At 36.4% G+C, this 19,600-nt stretch overlaps 1 protein-coding gene across 5 annotated transcripts in view; it reads left to right on the top strand.

Annotated features, from left to right (window-relative positions):
- Positions 1-16,810, top strand: part of USO1 (USO1 vesicle transport factor) — a 48,522-nt gene extending 31,712 nt beyond the window's left edge. For 3 of the 5 annotated variants that reach the window (XM_007438163.4, XM_007438161.4, XM_088136599.1), the window contains 11 exons: positions 666-776; positions 1,654-1,772; positions 2,278-2,459; positions 3,880-4,001; positions 5,832-5,970; positions 8,190-8,353; positions 10,209-10,298; positions 11,123-11,212; positions 11,445-11,555; positions 14,412-14,627; positions 16,368-16,810. In XM_007438163.4, the coding sequence (XP_007438225.1) occupies positions 666-776; positions 1,654-1,772; positions 2,278-2,459; positions 3,880-4,001; positions 5,832-5,970; positions 8,190-8,353; positions 10,209-10,298; positions 11,123-11,212; positions 11,445-11,555; positions 14,412-14,627; positions 16,368-16,460 (1,437 nt within the window). In that variant the 3' untranslated portion in view covers positions 16,461-16,810. Of the gene's footprint in view, positions 1-665; positions 777-1,653; positions 1,773-2,277; positions 2,460-3,879; positions 4,002-5,831; positions 5,971-8,189; positions 8,354-10,208; positions 10,299-11,122; positions 11,213-11,444; positions 11,556-14,411; positions 14,654-16,367 lie in introns of all 5 variants that reach the window. The other 2 variants (XM_088136552.1, XM_088136507.1) reach the window with 2 other exon arrangements.
- The last annotated feature ends 2,790 nt before the right edge of the window (positions 16,811-19,600 follow it).

The following is a 19,600-nucleotide window of genomic DNA, read 5'->3' as shown; positions in this document are numbered from 1 at the left end:
AGAAAATGTTCTGTGGGTAAACATGTTTTTTTTAGCATACACTAGAAAACCTCTCTTCAATTTTTTTTCAGAAAGTTCTCATTCTCCTCTTTATTACATGTGCACTTCCACTCTGTTTACTTATTTTTCACAGAGCAGGAAGGAGAAGGAAAGAAATGGACGTTAGAGAGATTATCCTATTTGTGCTTCATGCTTTCTCTCTCAGAACCAAATTCCTATTATTATCGTTATCATTTAGATTTATTGTAGCAATCTCACTCCAAAAGACTCTGAGCAATTACTTGACTAGAAACTAAAAATAAAATAAGGGGTAGAGAAATACAGCGCATAGGAACAGAAGCCCCCCCCACACACACACACACAGGACCTAAAATGATAATTCAAACATTCAAACAAAAACTCCCCTTCCCTACCATTTCATCAGCATTATAACTGGGTTAAGAGATGTTAAGTTAGACCGTCTCAGGCGCTGCAGTCCCCTGCTCCTAATATTGCAGTTTTTAAAAACATCAGATAGGATTGCTACTGGGGCCTGTGCACTCCTCACTTTTAGAAATGGTTTTTGATTGATTGATTGATGAGCTTGACAATGATGAATCAAAAAATGAGTGAAAAATATAGAAGTGATGCAAACAGAGATAACATTTATTTTTGCTTTTTTCCAGGGAAGCAAAGTGCAGACAAGGGTTGGATTATTAATGCTGCTTTGCACTTGGCTAAGCAATTGCCCCATTGCTGTGACACACTTTCTCCACAATCCAGCAAATATTCCATTTGTATCCTTTTAAAAGAATTACCATTTAATACTACTAAATTAGGTCTTTGTGTCCTCATTTTAAGAATGTGTGTGTGTGTGTAAATTTCCTCACTTACGTGACAGGTTGTTTTTACATTGTTTCTTGTAATAAATGCATAATATATCTGAAGTAAAAAAGGCCATAACCATTTATTGCATGCAGTACTGAATTGTCCTAGAACTTGGAGGTTATGGGGTATATTCTAGAATCAGTGTTTATTTAATGGAAGCATGCATGCTTTTACTTAAGGAAACTTCACTGATTGATCAAAGCTTAACATAATTACTACTCAAAGGGCAGATGTACAGTACTCTAAAAAAAAAGTGCTTCTTTTAATGATTTAGCAAATGTTTCCAATTTTGACATTCATTAAGTTATAATTGTCATGGAAAAAGTCTTTGTAAAATGTCCCACATTATCCTCATAATAGATTTTCAGTTTCCTCTGTTAAAATTGGCACGCTGCATGTTTCTATTATAGTATAACTCTGTTTCACTAACTTTGTGTTTGTTAAATGAATAAACATCTGACTGATTCGCAGTTAAGTTATTAATATAAAAACTTGGCTAAAGACGCAGTAGGTAGCAGCAATGTAGCTAACCAAAGCTGATGGTGAAAAAGCTAAGCTAGAACTAAGACAGGAGACTGCCAGGAAGTCCCAAAGCTGTAGGCCAGATTGGGAAATCAGAAAACACTGTGAAAGAAGGCAATGGAAGCCACTTTTGTAGTGATGCTAAGAAACCTGCACTGAGTTACGAAGAATGGAGCTCAAGTCAAGGAAATTGTTACCTTTTGTCTCTAAAGTGTGATGCAGGGAAGAGGATTTGAGTGTCTAGTATCCTTAGCCAAGATCTAGCTAACAGGACAAATAGCGGAAAACCTTGGAGAAGAGGAGCAGTTGGTTCAAGGATTGTGTGCTCTATTGCTAGGAATCTCCATTTATTACAATGACAATTCACTTGAGAATTATAAGAAGTGAGTGTATTTTCATATGTCATTTAATATAATTTGCATTGTAAGTACTAAGAAATAGATGAACTTTCCATAAAAATTAAGGCAAACATATGCTGTTTTATTATTAGTTATAGACTTTATGGCCTCACCGGTTTGAAACTGGCAAAATTTCATTTGGAATTATAGGCTGGGTTTCTCCAGTGGTATTTAAGGGTAATGTTGGCTTGAAAAATGAAATAAAAGACGTATAATTAATCCTTTGAGAAAAAAAAAATCTACCACTGTTTTCTCATCGTTTCCAATATCCTGAAACTCTTTGATTTGGTTTTGTAATTTGTCTTGCTTATTTTTTCTTCCCCATTTTTTGGCTCTGTTGCATACTATGTAACTGATAATCATCTTGGGTTTTTTTCTACCTTTTTATTTGTTAAAGATAACTATAAGACTATGGGGGTCAGGGATTTGATTAAAAAGAGGATAATTTTTTCAGCTTGAATTATTACATAATTCTGTTTTCCCCTTTTAGAGAGAAACTAAAGCAGCTTATAGAAAAGAGGATTGGCAAGGAAAATTTTATTGAGAAGTTGGGATTCATTAGCAAACATGAATTCTATTCCCGAGCAGCTCAGAAACCTCAGCCAAGCTTTTCTAGCCCTGATCATATGATGTTTGATCATGAATTTACAAAGCTGGTGAAAGAACTGGAAGGTGAGACTTGTTACATCATTTCTCTTGATTTTTTTCATTTATTTCTTGGAGAATTACATTTGAAAAGATTGAGAAAGTACATTTTACCAGCAGTTCTAATTCTTTTTTTAAAAAGTCTTGTGACATCAAAATCAATTTTATAGACTATAGGTATACAATTTCTGGAAATTCTGATGCAACAGAAAATATGGGAATTCAGAGAAAAAAATGTACAATTGTACATATACAAAAGTATATGTTTACAATCTTTATTTTTGTATCATGTAGAGGTAAGAGATCAATTTATAATTTTTTAAAAACGTATTAAGCATAATTGTCTGCTCATAAAGTACATTTAGTATAGTTTATTCACAGTAATTAAAAATATGTTCAGTGAATTTAATTTTTAAAAAGTTTGTAACCAATGGAGGTGAGTGTCTCTGAACACTATGAAATGTAGCATCTCTTCATTCTTGCCCTTTTAAGACCAGCAGGATCGCAAGAATTAATGTTGCAAACAAAAGAAATCATCTACCTTGTAGTAAACATAGAAAGTTATATATTATGAATACATACATAAGACATAAACTTTCCAAAAAAATTGAGAAAATGAGGATAGGGAAGGGACACCAGAGCTCAGAATTCAAATTTTGCCACGTGAAACATTGTCTCACCAGTCTCGTTTTCTGGGTCTGAGTAGGGTGAGTCTCAGGAGGCCTTGCTGCTTCTGCTTCATTTTTCCATGGACTTCTGAAAACTTAAGTTTTACTTATATTGGGATAAACTTTTTGCATATTCATTTATTTCATGATTTGATATGAATATTTTGAAACACAGCAGCTTTCTTCATATGTATATTTTATGTATATTTTTTAAATTTTATTTTCAATTTTGGGCAGAAGCCTTGAGAAAAATGATTTGTTCTTTCTGAGGCCTTCATATTTTTCCACAGAAATCAGAGTATATCTGTTATGCTTGTGGTGCACTGTTAGACTAGTGTTTATTGAGCTCCTTAAAATGTGAAACAATTATGTAAAGTTAAGCTCAGTGGGAAATTGGGAGTATTAAAAGTTACAGCAGGTTTAGTTGTTTGTTTATTAGATTTATCTCCGCCCATCTCCCCCTAATGGGGGACTCACAAAATCCGTTAAAACAATAAATATATCCAAAATTACACGTCATGACTGGGAAGTGTTTCCTGATCCATTGTTTACTGAACAATTTTTATCAAAATGTATTCTTCATTTTAAAGTAACTACTATTGGATAGGAACATTTTTTTCAGCATAGTAAAGATAAAATCTGAGTGACTGAGAAATATCGAGTAGCCATTATTAAGATAATAGCCACAAGAAGACATCTTTTAAACTCTTAATCTCTACAGTCATTTGAAATGCTACAACATTTGAATAAAATTGTCTAATATTGCAATCATTTCACAGGAGTTATAACAAAGGCAGTTTATAAGTCAAGTGAAGAAGATAAAAAGGAAGAAGAAGTGAAAAAAACATTAGAACAGCATGACAACATAGTGACACACTATAAAAATGTCATTAGAGTACAGGTAAATAATGTATCTTGTTATAAGTTAATTGCATTTACTCTCAGGAGTACAGTGCATATTTAAAGAGGCATATCTTAAGCCCAAGCTACATATTATATTGAGACTACATTTAAAATTTACAGCATCTATTAAAAAAAATTGAAAGGATTGATTTGTATTGAGCATGGAGGAAGAGAAGTTTAATTCTGTACACTCACACATACCCTAAAAGTGTGGGATGCAGCAAAAGGCACTTTTATTTTTCATGGAAAAAAGGCATGAAGTTAATATTTTCCCACATTCGTTGTAATTTCAATTCTGCCAGGCCTTATGCTTTTTTTTAAGTGGCATGTTGTAAAATTGTATAGGTTTTAATTTAGCAGACCTCAATTTACCATATGTTGGATGCATGGGATAAAATCTATCCATACGTTGTATGCTTACGGGCATGAATAAAATCCCGTCTGCCATTTCATGGATGCATAAAATGTGTAAATTATTAAAACATGCAAAATCCTGTTCCTATTTTATATGTGGATAATATATAAAATATGCAAGATATAAATGTATGAATCCCATTCAGATTTGATGGGCATTCTGCTTTAACAAATACCTCTTCCTCCATTAGTTCATTATGCAGTCTGTTGTTTTGCCCTCCATCAAGATGGCCATGGTTGTTGTTGTTGTTAGATTTTTTTTATCTCGCCTTTTTTGTATATAACTCAAGGTAATGAACATATCCTGCCCCCAATTTTCCCCACAATTACAACCTTTTGTGGTGGGTTGGACTGAGAGAGAGTGACTCGCCCAAAGTCACCCAGCCATTTTTTCATGCCTAAGGTGGGACTAGAACTCACAGTCTCCTGGTTTCTAGCATCTTAACCACTACACCAAACTGGCTTTATAGTTAATAGTCTTATATCTACATCTCTGCTGTCATATGTGCCACCCAAATTCCATTTAATGCTAGATAAGAATTGCGGCTACAAATTACGTTGTCGAGTAAGCTTTAAAAAATAGCCAACATATCAGTCATATTTGTGGTTTAGTAATACTTGAAAGTATTATACAGGTAGTCCTCACTTAGTGACCACTCGTTCAGCAACTGTTCCAAGTTACGATGGTGCTGAATATGGAGACTTAGTACCGGTCCTTGAAGTTGCAGCTGTTGCAGTGTCCCCGCAGTGATGTGATCATGATTCAGGCACTTGACAACCAACGGTTGCAGCATTCTTCAGTCACTTGATTGCCATTTGCGACCTTCACAGTCAGCTTCCGACAAGCAAAGTCAGTGGGGAAGCTGGCAGGAGTCGCAAGTTGTGATTATATGATGTCATGCTCAATGACCCATGGTGATTTGCTTAACAACTGCAGCTGGAACTGACGAACTGCCATTGTAAGTCAGGCATGGTTATGTGATGTTTCACTTTACGACCATATCTCTTAGCAACAGAGTTGCCAGTCCCAATTGTGGTTGGTAAGTGAGGACTTATATATTATATTATAATATATAATATAATATATATTATAGTACTGTACATTAGTTCTCCTGAGACTCCCTCAGGAATTACTTTTTGGAATAACCTCTCAACACATTGGGGAGTGTTATCTCTCATTGTAAATAGTAGAAGTAGTGTAGTTCAGTCCTTGGTACTTTCTTTATCTCACCATGTTTTGGTGAATCAAAAAAAAAGCTGTCTGTTCTGCACTCACCAAATACAGTTGCTCAGTTTAGCATCTCATTTAGAAATCTAGTAAAAGACTTGGGGTCCCAGGCATAATAAGACAGTAGATCAATGTTAAAGAAACTGGTGCAAACTTAATTTTGTTTGTTTTTATTTTATTTTAAAGGATCAGGAGCTTGAGGAATTGAAGAAACAAATAGAAACTTTAAAAGTTCAAAATGAACAGTTGCAGACAACAGTTACACAACAAGTGTCCCAAATCCAGCAACACAAGGACCAATATAACCTCCTTAAGATACAGCTAGGTATTAACGCTAATAGTATTTTGCAGTTTTTCCTGAGAAATAAACTTGCAGCCATGGGATTTAAAATTATATCGTGTTGCATATAATTTGAACAGCTCAGGAACGTGAATTGGCATAGATCATTGTCAGACAATAGACTATTTATGCATCTGGAGTCAATCTCACAGTTTCATCAGGGTTATCATCTATAGAGGGGGGGGGGGTTTCCTCAAGAAACCAGAAAAAATAAAGGAAGATATAGTGGTAGAAGGGACGCGGTGGCGCAGCGGCTTAATGACGCTGAAAGTTGCCGGCCAGAAATGGTCAATGCTTCAGCGGTTTGAGTCCAGCCTTCGCGTTAACAGGGTGAGCTCCTGTTTCCTCCCCAGTTCCTGTCAACCCAACAGTTCAAAAACTCACGTGAGTAGATAAATGGGTACTCTCACTCTGGTGGGAGGAAAAATGCTGGCGGCGCCTTGCAAAAAGGAGCCGGGAGCAGTTGCCGGTAAGCGTGAAAAAACCACGCTCGCCCGAAAAGGGCGCGAAGCAACGGAAACCCTGCCTCCTGCACTCGCCAGCTGGGCTCTGTTCTAGGAAGGAGGCACTGGCAAACCACTTCCGAAACACCTTGCCTTGAAAACTGCAAAGGACTCGTCCAAAGCAGTCACTGCAGAGTCGTTAACAACTGAGTGCAGATTAAAAAAAAAAAAAAAAAGTGGTAGAAACAGACATTTAGACAGATATATTAAAAAAGCCCATCCTGTCATGGCTAAACTGTATTGTGAGATGTCAGCTTGGGATTGTAATTGTTGCTATAGGATGAAGAATAGTTGGCTGAGCTTAGTTTATGGGCTCAAAAACAAAGCAGGGCCAGTCCTGGTTAATATTTAGACGGAAAGCCTCCAGAGAATACTAGGGCTATAAGCTAGATTAGAAAGTTTAAAGAAGTACCAGAAGATGGCAATGAAAACCACTTTTGTATTGCTGCCAAGAACATTACGTGGACATGAGCATGAAGACACCAGGAATAAAATTTGGTTTGAAGGAGTCCCCCTCTAATTACTGCATTTAAAGTGGTTATTTGGTCAGATCTGATCTGAATTTACAAGGTTAGCTACTAATTTTAATATATCATGCATTGCACAGAAAGGACTACATTTTTAAGGACTAGGATTTGTTGAGGAAAAAAAGTTGCTTTAACTGAGAGCTAGCACCAGTTTGGAGCCATAGTGCTATCCCTCTCTATTTGTCTCAGAAGCTAAGATATTTCTCATTCGTTTTTCGCTATTTTTTTTTCATGTAAATTGTCCTTCAGCAGATGGTGGCACCTTACCTAACATTGGCCAATCTCAGAACCTAAGCAGGGTTGATCTTAATTAGTCCATGATGGGGAACCACTTGACAATTGCAGGGCTGTAGGTTTTACAGGGAAATTAAAAGGCTTCCCAGAAGAAGACCGTGGCAAGAAAACTGCAGAGATACTGTCACCAGGTGATGAGCTTGACATGAGGGCATCTTTACCTTTAATTTTTCCTTTGCCTTCATCTCAGTTTCTGCCAATCAGTTGACTAGGGAAGAAATTGGATATGCCAAAATATATCTCTGTAATCCAATTCTTGTATATTAAGCTTTACAATATAAGAGTCCATGTTTATGGTGTCTATCATTTAAGAAGACATAGGTAGTAGTGAGAATATTGTTTGCTGAATATTGACATTGGGTGTTATCTGTTGTACAAAGAAACAATGTGTATTAGAGTCTTCATATATACACTCACTTAAGGATAAACGTAACTTAGAGAATCAAACTATTGTTCCCCTACCCACCTACCCACCCAAAGTACATTTCTAAGCATCTCAGCAATTATCAGATACTGGCCAGTTATTTATTTTAGGTAAAATGCCAATATTTCAAAAGTTTGCCTCAGCTGGTTTAAAATTGAAATGGTTAGGACAGACTGTTACAGGTTATTCTTCATGATGTATTTATTTGTCCCTCTTTTATTTACCTTTTTATCCTGGAATTTCTGTTTCCATTTGTCTGACGGTGGGTGCTATTTGGAATTTTTCTTTTTGTATTTGCTGAAAATGGATTAGTACTCTAAGATACAATTGTCTAAATTTAGCTCTTCTGCATTAATTTCTCTGTGGACTTATAACTTTGAAATACATTGGGGTAAAAATGTTTTAATGGTCTGTCTGAAATGCTAGAAATGAATCATTTTGCAATATGATTAATAGGAAAAGACAATCAGCAACATAATTCCCACAGTGATATGGCTCAGATGAATGGTGTTCAGTCAGAAGAAATCAGCAAATTGCACGAGGAAATAGAGGAATGGAAGCACAAGCTTGAACTACTGCAAGAACAGCTAAGAGAAAAGGATTCTTTGATTGAAACCCTGGTGAGTAATACAGTTTCATTCTCAGTAATCAGCATCTGATCTGGTCTGAAACCATCAATTTTTCCTGGTCAGCTGTAAAATGGTGATTAAGAAATTGTTTCTTCTCTTGCTCCCAAATCATAATTTCTTCAGATCAGGGGAAAGAAAGCAATCCAAGCAGTACATTTTTATTCTTTATATCAGGGATGAGGCACAGCTGAGCCACAAGCCTAATATAGCTTGCCAGAAAGAAATAGGTTGTAGGTTGGGCACTGACTGAGAAGAATCCCTTTTTTGAGACCCATCTTCTTAATCTCAAAAAGTGGCTCCCAAGCATGGGACTCTGATCCAAATAGCTGAGGCATATAATTTCCAGATACATAATTTATTAATATTTATTGAAGTTTGTTTCCTACATTAGTATTTCAGTCACCTTTTACAAATGACTTCCCTATGAAATGAAAGATGTACTTAAGCCCTCAAGAGGCTGTCCTGATACCCTGATCATTATATACATTCTGAAGAGACTTGTGTAAATGCTTCCTATTTTATCATTTTGATCACATATGAGTTTGTTATATTTTTTCTGAATGTTTGTCATACAGGATTCCTGTACTGAAAGATCTGCATCGGATATGATTTGACTCCTGGGCACAATTTAAGGCCTTGGTAGTTGACCTTTAGAACCTGAATAGTTTAGGACTTGACTCAGAGGCATTTCCTCTCCCGCTATGGAATTGCCCCATTATGAGATCTGTAGAAGAGGCCATTTGAAGATCTCCCTACTACCAGAACTTCAACTGTCTATCACAGCTTCCCCTGTGAGGCTCCAAGGAAAGGAATGCCCTTCCCATGGGAGCATTTAGCACACATTTTCCTAGTATTTAAGCAAAATGGCAAAAAAGGACATTTTTTTTTGCCAAACTTTCAGCTATTAATTTATTTTTATGGTATTAATTTTAATTTTGATTCAGATTTAAATCAATTGATTTTTCATGTTTTATATTTTATATACTGTTTCAATTATTCTGAGCCATCTCAATGAGTGATTAGGTAGTATGCAAAGAGAATTAGTGAATGAATGAATGAATGAATGAATGAATGAATGAATGAATGGGAAATAAAGCTTAAAAAATAATGCATTTGGAGAAAAATTAGCCTCTTAGATAAAACGTACTGATAGGTTCAGTGGATCCTTATTGCTTTTTGGAATGTGGTTTTGTACAGATAACTGTTTTGCTTTGTTTGTTTTTGTAAAATGCTTATTTTTTTAAAAACCAGCTTACTGGTTTGGCAATGGTTTAGACTCATAAAATTGAAATTTGTGATACAGAAAAATGTTAACTTTTTCTGTAACCTATTTTTAGAAGCAGCAGAAGGTAGGAGACTACCCAGCAACTTTATGTAGTTTTATTTCATCTCATTAAGGATAAATTGGATTCCTGATAAGTAAAGCTTTATTTTAAAAACTGAACCTGAGTTTATAGATGAAATACCACAGATTTACTGATCTCATAATTGTTGAGAAGTCCATAGCATAGGAGTGGAATCAAATTAATTTTTTTAAAGCATGAATACTTCAAACACTTCCTGGAATTCACAGCATATTTCTTAGCATAAGAGTTTTTTTTAATTAAATATTTAATTTTTTAATTAAATCTGCATAATTTATTTTCTCTCAGGCTATGCAGTATACAGAAACCCTAGCTTAAATTTCAAAGATGGCATCAACCATTGCTGCATGATTGAAAATCTGTAACTGAAGCTATAATCCTCCTGTTTTTTAAAAAACAAAACCAGAATAAAAGTGTTTTTTTTAAAAATGCTTATGCTTTTTAAATAACTGGGCTTTTTTTTATATGTCTGATGTTTACAGAAACTTTCAACAACAATGGAAGGAACAACAGAACAATCTTCACAAATCAGTACATCCAGTGGAGCTCAGTTAAATAGTGAACTATGTAAGGTAGGAAATTCCTATAGTCTGTTTAAAGTGTTTGGTCAGGCTACTTCTGAATGACAGTGGGAGAAACCATGCATTGCTTGCTCCCAAGGCACAACCACTATTTTTAACAAAAGGGGTGCCCTTGCCTTGATTTTGGAACTAAGTCCTGTGGGCCTTTAGTTGTATAGGTCACTTCCTCTTTTTTCACCATGTCAGATAATTAAGGTGGGGAGACCAACCTGGTTTCTATAATGTGTTTCATATAAGGATCAGTGCTGATTTTTCGGGCAATCATCTATTGTCTTTGGTTCCACATTCTTGGTGAGCCAAAGTCTCTTCAAAGGTAGCTCAGTGAAATGGACATAGTAGAAATCCAAGTTGGATATATTTACAGTATCTACTACTACTATACCTGCATTTTCAGGTATAAAAATTACATTTGGACCAATCTGAGGTGGGGAAAGGTATTTTGTGCCCCAGCTGAGAACTGGGTATCCATATACAAAGTCAGATCCAAAAGAACCCTCAAGAGTCATCTTGGTCTTTTCTCATCCAAAACAACATTGATATTTTCTTTGACTAGGAGTCTGGTCTGGATTAAGTCTCAATTTATAAAGTTTCATTCAGCTATCGCTACTTTTAGGCACTAGTACAGAGCATCAATAACTTCCCTGGTATTTGAGAGAAATAGATTGAACATCTGCATATTACCTGCACTTCAGTAGCAAGCCCACTTCAAATCCATTAATATTTTGTACCATCATATCTATCATGATATGATTAGTCTTGGACCTATAAATGAATATCATATCTTTAGCTGAATTTAATATTTTTTTCTCTCACAGGAGATTGAAAACTTAAGAGCCCAAATCCAGTCACAGTGTTCAGACATAATTAAGCTTCAGAGTGAGAAGCAAGAACTTCTTCAGAAAATGGTAGTTATCTTAAGATTTTTGCTCTGCCTTTTAGTTTGTGATTTGGTTTTTTTGGTGAACTATAATGAATAGAAATAATCCCCTTAATCTCTTTGCCCTGTCCAGCATCAGCCATAAGTAACTAGGTTTAATTCCTGGCTATACTGTACCATATAAGACAATCACAATTATTACAGTTATCTGAAAATTATTATCTTTATAATAATTCAATTCAGTGTTGTTTGTTTTGCAGAGCCTGACTTCAGCTCCTGCATCAGAAGACAATAACACTGTTATGGTAGCAAAGACAGCAGACCTGGAAGGACGGCTTTCAGCGATCTTGCAGGAGAATAAAGAATTAAAGGTTGTTCCCTAATAAAAGATACTGCATCTTTAACTTAATTTTAGGGTTAGAGTCTAGTTTTGCTTTGCTGATAACTGCAGTCTTATTTGATTCTTGGCACAGAATGCTTTTTACAATTTTTTTGTTTTGTTTTTGCTTCTGGAAGTATGTAATGATTGATGGATTAACTCTAGATTATAATGGGCATTCCAGAAAAAAAAAATAATCCAGATTGATGATTATCATGTATATTTGCTTCTTGTTAATACCCTCTTACAGATTATATTCAGCCATTGATAATACAGTGAGTCTTTCAGCAGGCAAGGAATGAGAGATCTACACTGCATTTGGAAAGTATTCCGACCTCCTCACTTTTTTCAATTTTGTTATGTTGCAGCCTGATGCTACAATCGTTCAAATTCATTTTTTTCCTCATTTTTCTCATTAATGTACATTCAGTACATTTCTCATTAATGTACATAATGTACATAATAACAAAGTGAAAACAGAACAGAAATGTCTATAAATTTATTAAAAAGAAAAAACTGAAATATCACATGTGCTTAAGCATTCTGACCCCTTACTCAGTACTTTGTTGAAGCACCTTTGGCAGCAATTACAGCCTCGAGTCTTTTTCAGTATGACGCGACAAGCTTTGCACACCTGGATTGGGGGATTTTCTGCCATTCTTCTTTGCAAATCCTCTCAAGCTAAGTCAGGTTGGATGGGGACCATCGGTGGACAGCCATTTTCAGGTCTTTCCAGAGATGTTCAATAAGGTTCAAGTCAGTGCTCTGGCTGGGCCACTCTAGGACATTCACAGAGTTGTCCCTAAGCCATTCCTGTGTTGACTTGGCTGTGGGCTTAGGATCGTTGTCATGTTGGAAGGTGAACCTTTGGCCCAGTCTGAGGTCCCGAGCACTGTGGAACAGGTTTTCATTGAGGATATCTCTGTACTTTGCTCCATTCAGCTTTCCCTCAACCCTGACCAGTCTCCCAGTCCCTGCTGCTGAAAAACAGCCCCACAGCATGATGCTGCCACCACCATGCTTCACTGTTGAGATGGTATTGGGCAGCTGATGAGTGGTGCCTGGTTTCCTCCAGACATAACGTTTAGAATTGAGGCCATACAGTTCAATCTTGGTTTCATCAGACCAGAGAATCTTGTTCCTCACAGTCTGAGAGTCCTTCAGGTGCTTTTTTGCAAACTCCAAGCAGGCTTCATGTGTTTTGCACTGAGGAGAGGCTTCCGTCTAGCCACTCTGCTATAAAGCCCAGATCAGTGGAGGGCTGCAGTGATGGTTGTCCTTCTGGAACTTTGTCCCATCTCCACACAGGGTCTCTGGAGCTCAGTCAAAGTGACCATCAGGTTCTTGGTCACCTCTCTTACTGAGGCTCTTCTCCCCCAATTGCTCAGTTTGGGCAGGCAACCAGCTCTTGGAAGAGTCCTGGTTGTGCCAGAGTTCTTCCATTTGAGAATTATGGAGGCCACTGTGCTCTTGGGAACCTTCAGAACAGCAGAAATTCTTTTGTAGCCTTCCCCAGATCTGTGCCTTGCAGTAATCCTGTCTCTGAGCTCTGCAGGCAGTTCCTTTGACCTCATGGCTTTTGCTCTGGTACAGTATGCATTGTCAGCTGTGAGGCCTTCTATAGGGAGGTGTGTGCCTTTCCAAATCATGTCCAATCAATAGAGGCGAATACATGTAGCTCAGGGTTGACCTGTGGAGTCTTTGGGGTTCTCTGAGCTTGGTTCTTTTCTTGCAAACATTTCATTACCCGGCTAGGTAACATCTTCAGTGCTAAAATGGGATGGGGTTTGCTCTCTGTTTATGTGCTGTGGCCTGCCTTGCCAGTGCTGGTAAGGGTGGGGGTTTTGTTTTACTCCTCTGGTAGTTCTTTGGTTAGCATATGTTTGCTGCTTGATTGTGTGCCTGGTGGTAACCTTTGCTTATCTGGGTGATGATTGTAGTGATGATTGCTGGTGATTGATTGCTGGTGAGGCGATCTTCTGGTCTTTTGTCTCTTTTGAATAGTATGTCCAATCAATTTAATTTACCATACGTGGACTCCAATCAAGATGTAGAAACAGCTCAGCAATGATCAAGAGAAATGGGAGGCACCTAAGCTAAATTTCAAGTGTTGTTGCAAAGGGTCTGAATACTTATGCCAATGTGATATTTCAGTTTTTCCTTTAATAAATTTACAGACACTTCTAAAATTCTGTTTTTACTTTGTCATTATGGGGTACTGAGTGTAGATTAATGAGGAAAAAAATGAATTTGAATGATTGTAGTATCAGGCTGCAACATAACAAAATTGAAAAAAGTGAAGGGGGTCTGAATACTTTCCGAATGCACCATAATTGCCCGTAAACCTGGTCAGAAAAGTGCTTTTCAAGAATGTAGTCACAGTTCTTTTTTGCTGGAGTCTAAATTATGTGTCTTCTCAGCCTAACGCTCTTATACTGCAATATGCATTGAGATATCAAAAGATGTTACCCTGACATAAGAGAGGATCTAAGAGATGATCAGTCAGTAATGCATGGTGAGGTTTGCTGTATTTCCTTTTGCTTCCATCTTCAAAGATCTGTTCTAGAGTCATTTGTCAGGCTTCTAAAAATGAACAGAATAATGGCATTTGGGAAATGGATATGAAAAAGCTATTTAAGATCAACAATGTGAAGCATAAACCTCTAAAAACAGATTTTAGATGAGACTCTATAAAGTGTTATACATGGCCATTTTTATGGAATACTTAAATCACCTTAACAGGATATTAACTTTTATGATATATGAAGCATATGCCACTTCCTTCCAGATGCACAACTTTTTCATGGATGGTAATGTGAATGTAATATTTTGTTTTTTCCTATGCCAGAATGAAATTGCAACACTCAGTGAGGAAAAGACATCATTTAAACAGCAGCTGGAATCATCCAATAGTACTGTGGCAATTTTGAAAAATGAAAAAAGTAAACTGCAGCAGGAAGTTGCAGAATCTAAAAAAGAACAAGATGATTTTCTGGTTCTTCTGGCTGATCAGGATCAGAAAATAATTGCATTAAAGAATAAACTCAAAGAACTTGGAGAACCGGTAGGATACAAATTTTGCAAAGGCAGGTGTGAGACTTGAAGTAGCTGGAACAATTTTAGGGCTATATTTATTGATATGTGACTTCATTTGTATGACAAAGCTGCTTTTTTTGTGTCCCCAAATTTGTTCCAAATTCCCCCAACCCTCTAGAACTGTGGTATTCAAACTGTGTTCCCTAGAACCTCAGAGTTCCATGAGTATCAACCAGGAGTTCAACATGACAGTTTCAGTTTACATTGTATGAAATGTATTATTATGACTTAATCGTAACATTTTGTTAAAATAAAATATATTACATGAAAGATATTAATTAATAGGTTATTGACTGATTTTTCACATTGAGAAGGGTTCCTTGGGTATATCAAGTTTGAAGACCACTGCTCTACAAGAATGTGGTTTAGCTGCCACATTCCCAAGATATGGTAATTTTGACTTCCTCCTCCATGCAGGAAGGATGATTTTCAAAAAAAAAGGAGAGAGGGAGAAGAAAAGAAGCAATCCCCTGGATGCTTTGGAAGTTGGAGAAGGAAAAGGAGCATGAGGACTTTCTCCTGGGCAATCACTGCTATCCTCCCTTATCTCTTAGTTCTGAGATAGGAAGAGGAAAGTTAGGAAGAGAAAGAGTATGTAGATCATTATCAGCAAAATGTAAATGGTGCCCGAAGGAAAGAGAAGGTGTAACTGGAGGAAGCATAGCTCCTCTTCCTTTGTCCTCTGCAGTCCTCCTGTATCACAAAGGGGGAAGGAAAGGGAAATTGAAAAAGGAAAAAAGTGAAGATTTAGTTTAAATGTAGTATTCAGTAAATACTTGTATTCAGTAAATACTTCTCTCTTTACCTGGTACCTAGTTTCTAAATGGGAATAGCAGAGAATCCAGTACCATGCTCTGACATCTACACTCAGTGATGTCATGGAACAGAAAAGAAAAAGGGATATATGTATGTGGCTTTCAGCAATTAATTTTGCAACTAGAGATGTCTTTATATTATAAATCTGCATAAGTGTATAATAATAAGTTAAAATTAAATATATAAGTTTATTTACATTTTAATATAATTTGTATTAAATAATTTTTTTTACAAAGTTAAAAGATAAACACAAATCAGTATAAAAGGAAAGTAAGAAAGGATAAAGAAAAAAGTATTGAAAAAAATAGAAAGCAAGAAGAAAAAGAAAATACTTAAAGAAGTGACTTCTGATCTTATTTACAGCAGTTATAGACATACTTAATAACTTCCCCCTTCAAAATTACGTGACATAGTTCTATTCTTCCCATATACAGCCCTTTTTAATTGGTAAATCCAGAAATCACCAGATCATTTTTATCCATTTTCAGCAAAAAGTCCATAAAGGGTTTCCAGTCTTTTATAAAAATAGTTATTGTTCCTCCCTGATCAAACAAGTCAATTTAGCCATTTATTTATTTACATTTTGACCAACTTTTTCTTTTGATGGAGTCTAGTCTTGACATGCTGTTCAAAGGCAAATGTGGTTCTTGGCCTGATGAAAGTAATGTTTTCATGTCATAATAGGATAAATAAATTATAGGTTCTATAATAAAACAAAAATGTTATGGTCTCAGATGCTAGAGAAATGCTCTGTTTGAACTTAAAACATAATAGACACAGATTTAAATCTTAATTATTTGCCTGAGCATATTACAATAATTAGCAAGTTTAAAAATAAGCTGTCTGTTCAATACACTAAATAGCATTTTTCTTTCTTTTTTTTCCCCTAAAGGTTGAAGATGAAGATGATATTGAATTAGGTGACCATGGTGAGGATGAAGAAGAGGAGGAGGAGGAGGATGGGGAAGGAGAGGAAGAAGATTAATAGTGCTTTATTGTGTTAAATATGGAATCTAGTAATGCTTTGTAAGAACCAATCTAGATGGCCTTGTGATGCAAAACACCTTGATAAAAAAGCAGGGGATCATTAGAAATTGTTCTCAGTTTCTAATATGATCAGAAATGTATTGTAGCTGAAACAGAAGTCTAGTATGTTAAGTTTCACATTCATACCAAACTGAATTATTAACACATTAGAAACCATTTTAGAAGCTGTTAGAAGGTAACAATATGTTGAATTAAAATGTGTTGCCTTTTGCATATTTTCAGAGTGTTTGTCATTACTTAATTTTCCTATTTTGGATTATATTGTGATTAAATATGGTATGCATATGGCTTAACATCTGTTGAATGAAATCATTGTCTCCTGTATTCAGCTTGGAGAGATCTTATGAGGGGGTTTCTTACTATCGTTAAAAAAAGATTGAAGGTGATGGTTTGGTTAAGTTAAGGGAGTGATGGTTTTCTTACTTCTCAGTGGATGTTGGTTTGAAAGGAACTGTTCAGCATTGAGTGCCTTGCACCTGAAATGGCTGCATTCTGTACCTCAGACATAAAAGAAGCTGAAACAGTACAGAGGGATTTTCATAGATAAAGAGCAGTATTTGATAGTATATTAAAGAAAAACCTTTTTTAGCAAAAATCCCATGCAAAAGTTTAAAAGGCCATCAGACTATTATTTTAAAAACATGTTTGTTTTGTTAAGATCACATAGTGGTTGATGATAATTTATTGAGTTTCTTTTTGCCCAATAGATTTTAAAAAGAAAAATAAATGCAGTTGCTATATCAACTTAATTTTTTGATAATAAAGATAAATATATATCTATTTAGTATCATTTATTTGACTTATTTGTGATTGCTTTTTATCATGTTTTTAATGGTATTTGTTTTGAATAGGCCTAATAAATTCACATTTTGTTTTTAAAAGTCTTACTGAAAAGATATTGGGGGTGCTATTTTTCATCAGGGAAACTGCACAATTGGAAAATTTGTTTGCACAATTTGTGGAATTTTTATTTATTCCAGTGACTGACTTGGCTCACAGAGTAGTCCGTAATTACAGGTAGTCCTCATTTAGCAGCCACAATTGGAACAGGCAGCTCTGTCATTAAGTGAAACAGTAGCTAAGTGGGAAATCAAGTGACTGTGACTGTTTTCCTTTTCCCTGTTCCCCTGCCCTTTGGATTGCTCACCCAGGCCCTGGGATAGCTGGCTAGCAGTTGCTGCCTTTAACTGACAAGTTAATCAGTTTCACATCTTGGGCTTTTGTTTGCCTCCTAACCACTCCCCTGCCCTTTGGAATGCTCACCCTGGGGCTGGGATAATTAGGAAGAAGGGAATTAATGTTTGTATCTACATTCACTGGAGAGGAAGGGATTACAAGAGAGTCAGCAGGCACACAATGGGGAATACACATTGAAAGGAATGCTTTGGCACTGGCAGCCATGAGCGCACTATGCAAACAGCCTTTGTATGTCTGCTTACTAAAAACCAGGTAAGTCACAGGAGAGATTGCCTACGGAGATAGTTTGCCTTTTTTCTCCCCCCCCCTTTGTTTAAGCAATCTCTCCACTCGGGGGGGGGGGGGGGGAGAAAAAAACAATCTCTTTAGGCATACTCTCCAATCTTCTCTGCAAGGAGAAGAAAAACCCAACTGATCAGGCATAGGATGTGTACTGACTGTAATGGTGATCACATGATTGAGGGATGCTGCAGAGATAGTAAATGTGGGCATTGGTTGTAAAGTTATTTTTTCAGCACCAAGGTAACTTTCAATGATTGTTGAATGAGCCAGTCAGTCAGTGAGGTCTACCTGTATTTGTAGAATAGGATTTAGGTTGGTACTATGCAAAGATGTATTTAAGATGCTTTCCTTTTCCCCATTCCGCTGCCCTTTGGATTGCAATACACCTATGCAAAGATGTATTTAAGATGGCTGGTGTAGGTCTTACGAGCTGTGTGGCCATGTTCTGGAAGTTTTGTTTCCTAATGTTTCACCAGCATCTGTGACCAGTTGGGCACAGAGAGAACTACTGCTGTCTGTGCTGCTGCCCTCCGAAGATGCCAGTCACAGATGCTGGTGAAGCGTTAGGAAACAAAACTTCCAGAACATGGCCACACAGCCCGGAAGACCCACACCAGCCATCATATTCCGGCCGTGAAAGCCTTCGACAATACAATGTATTTAAGATGCTTTCCTTTTCCCCATTCCCCTGCATATGTTAAGATACAGATAACATATCTTGAGTTGCAGCAAAATAAATTGGACTGCTACCTCAATGTTGTAATATTCCTCTTTGGAAATAGAAGTGTACCCTATGCTTTCTTAATATAATCAAGGATTAATTTAAATTGTCACCAAAGGAAGCTAAATCCTGAGTGGCAAAAAAAAAGTGCTCTGCGTACATCCTGTCCACAGAACTAATTTGACTTCATAGAGTGATAACTCTAGTTCACTGTTGAATGCTTTTATGACATTTATCAAGCTGCATTGTATCAAGTCAAGTCCAGCTAATTTAGTTGGTGGTTCTGACTCAAAACAACTTTTGATTCTCTGAAGCAGGAGACTTTCCCTTTTTAACTTTCTCTGCAGTCTCATTTAACTATAGATGACAGAGATTGGTGCCTGGGAAGTTCTTTATCTTATTGTCTACTCTGTTTGGTAGCAACACTCCAGGATCTCGGGCAAGCAAAATACCCAGTCTTGTTTCCTGTAATACTTTCAACAGAAATCTCAAGGATTGAACAGAGATTTGTAACTTCTTTTTTCAGCTAGTTGTTCATTCTGTACCGGCAATCAAATATGCAACTTATCTCATTGTCTTACAATTTGTCCATGCAGAGTCATTGGGAGTTGGGCAGTATGTAAATTGTTATTGTCTGAGATTTCTGTCAATCTACTCTATCAAAAGCTTCATAATCCATTTATGCACTATTTCTTTTTTTATAAAATGTATTGCTAAAAAAATAATTACCCATGTTCATTGGATATTAGGTATTACCTATTCCTAAATAATGGCAATGTATGTTTTGAGGCATCTAGTTCATACAGAACTTTTCTAGGGGGTAATTTTTGCAGGAGGTAAGTTGGCATGGCCCAGTATTGCCTTCCACGCAACTGTCT

This window comes from Python bivittatus, unplaced genomic scaffold, assembly GCF_059951505.1.
Source record: "Python bivittatus isolate LINGU-HERP-01145 unplaced genomic scaffold, Pbiv_v1 ctg000000_np1212, whole genome shotgun sequence".
Lineage (NCBI taxonomy): Eukaryota > Metazoa > Chordata > Lepidosauria > Squamata > Pythonidae > Python > Python bivittatus.
Note: the sequence above shows the minus strand (reverse complement) of the source record. Positions and strands in the feature narration are given on the sequence as shown.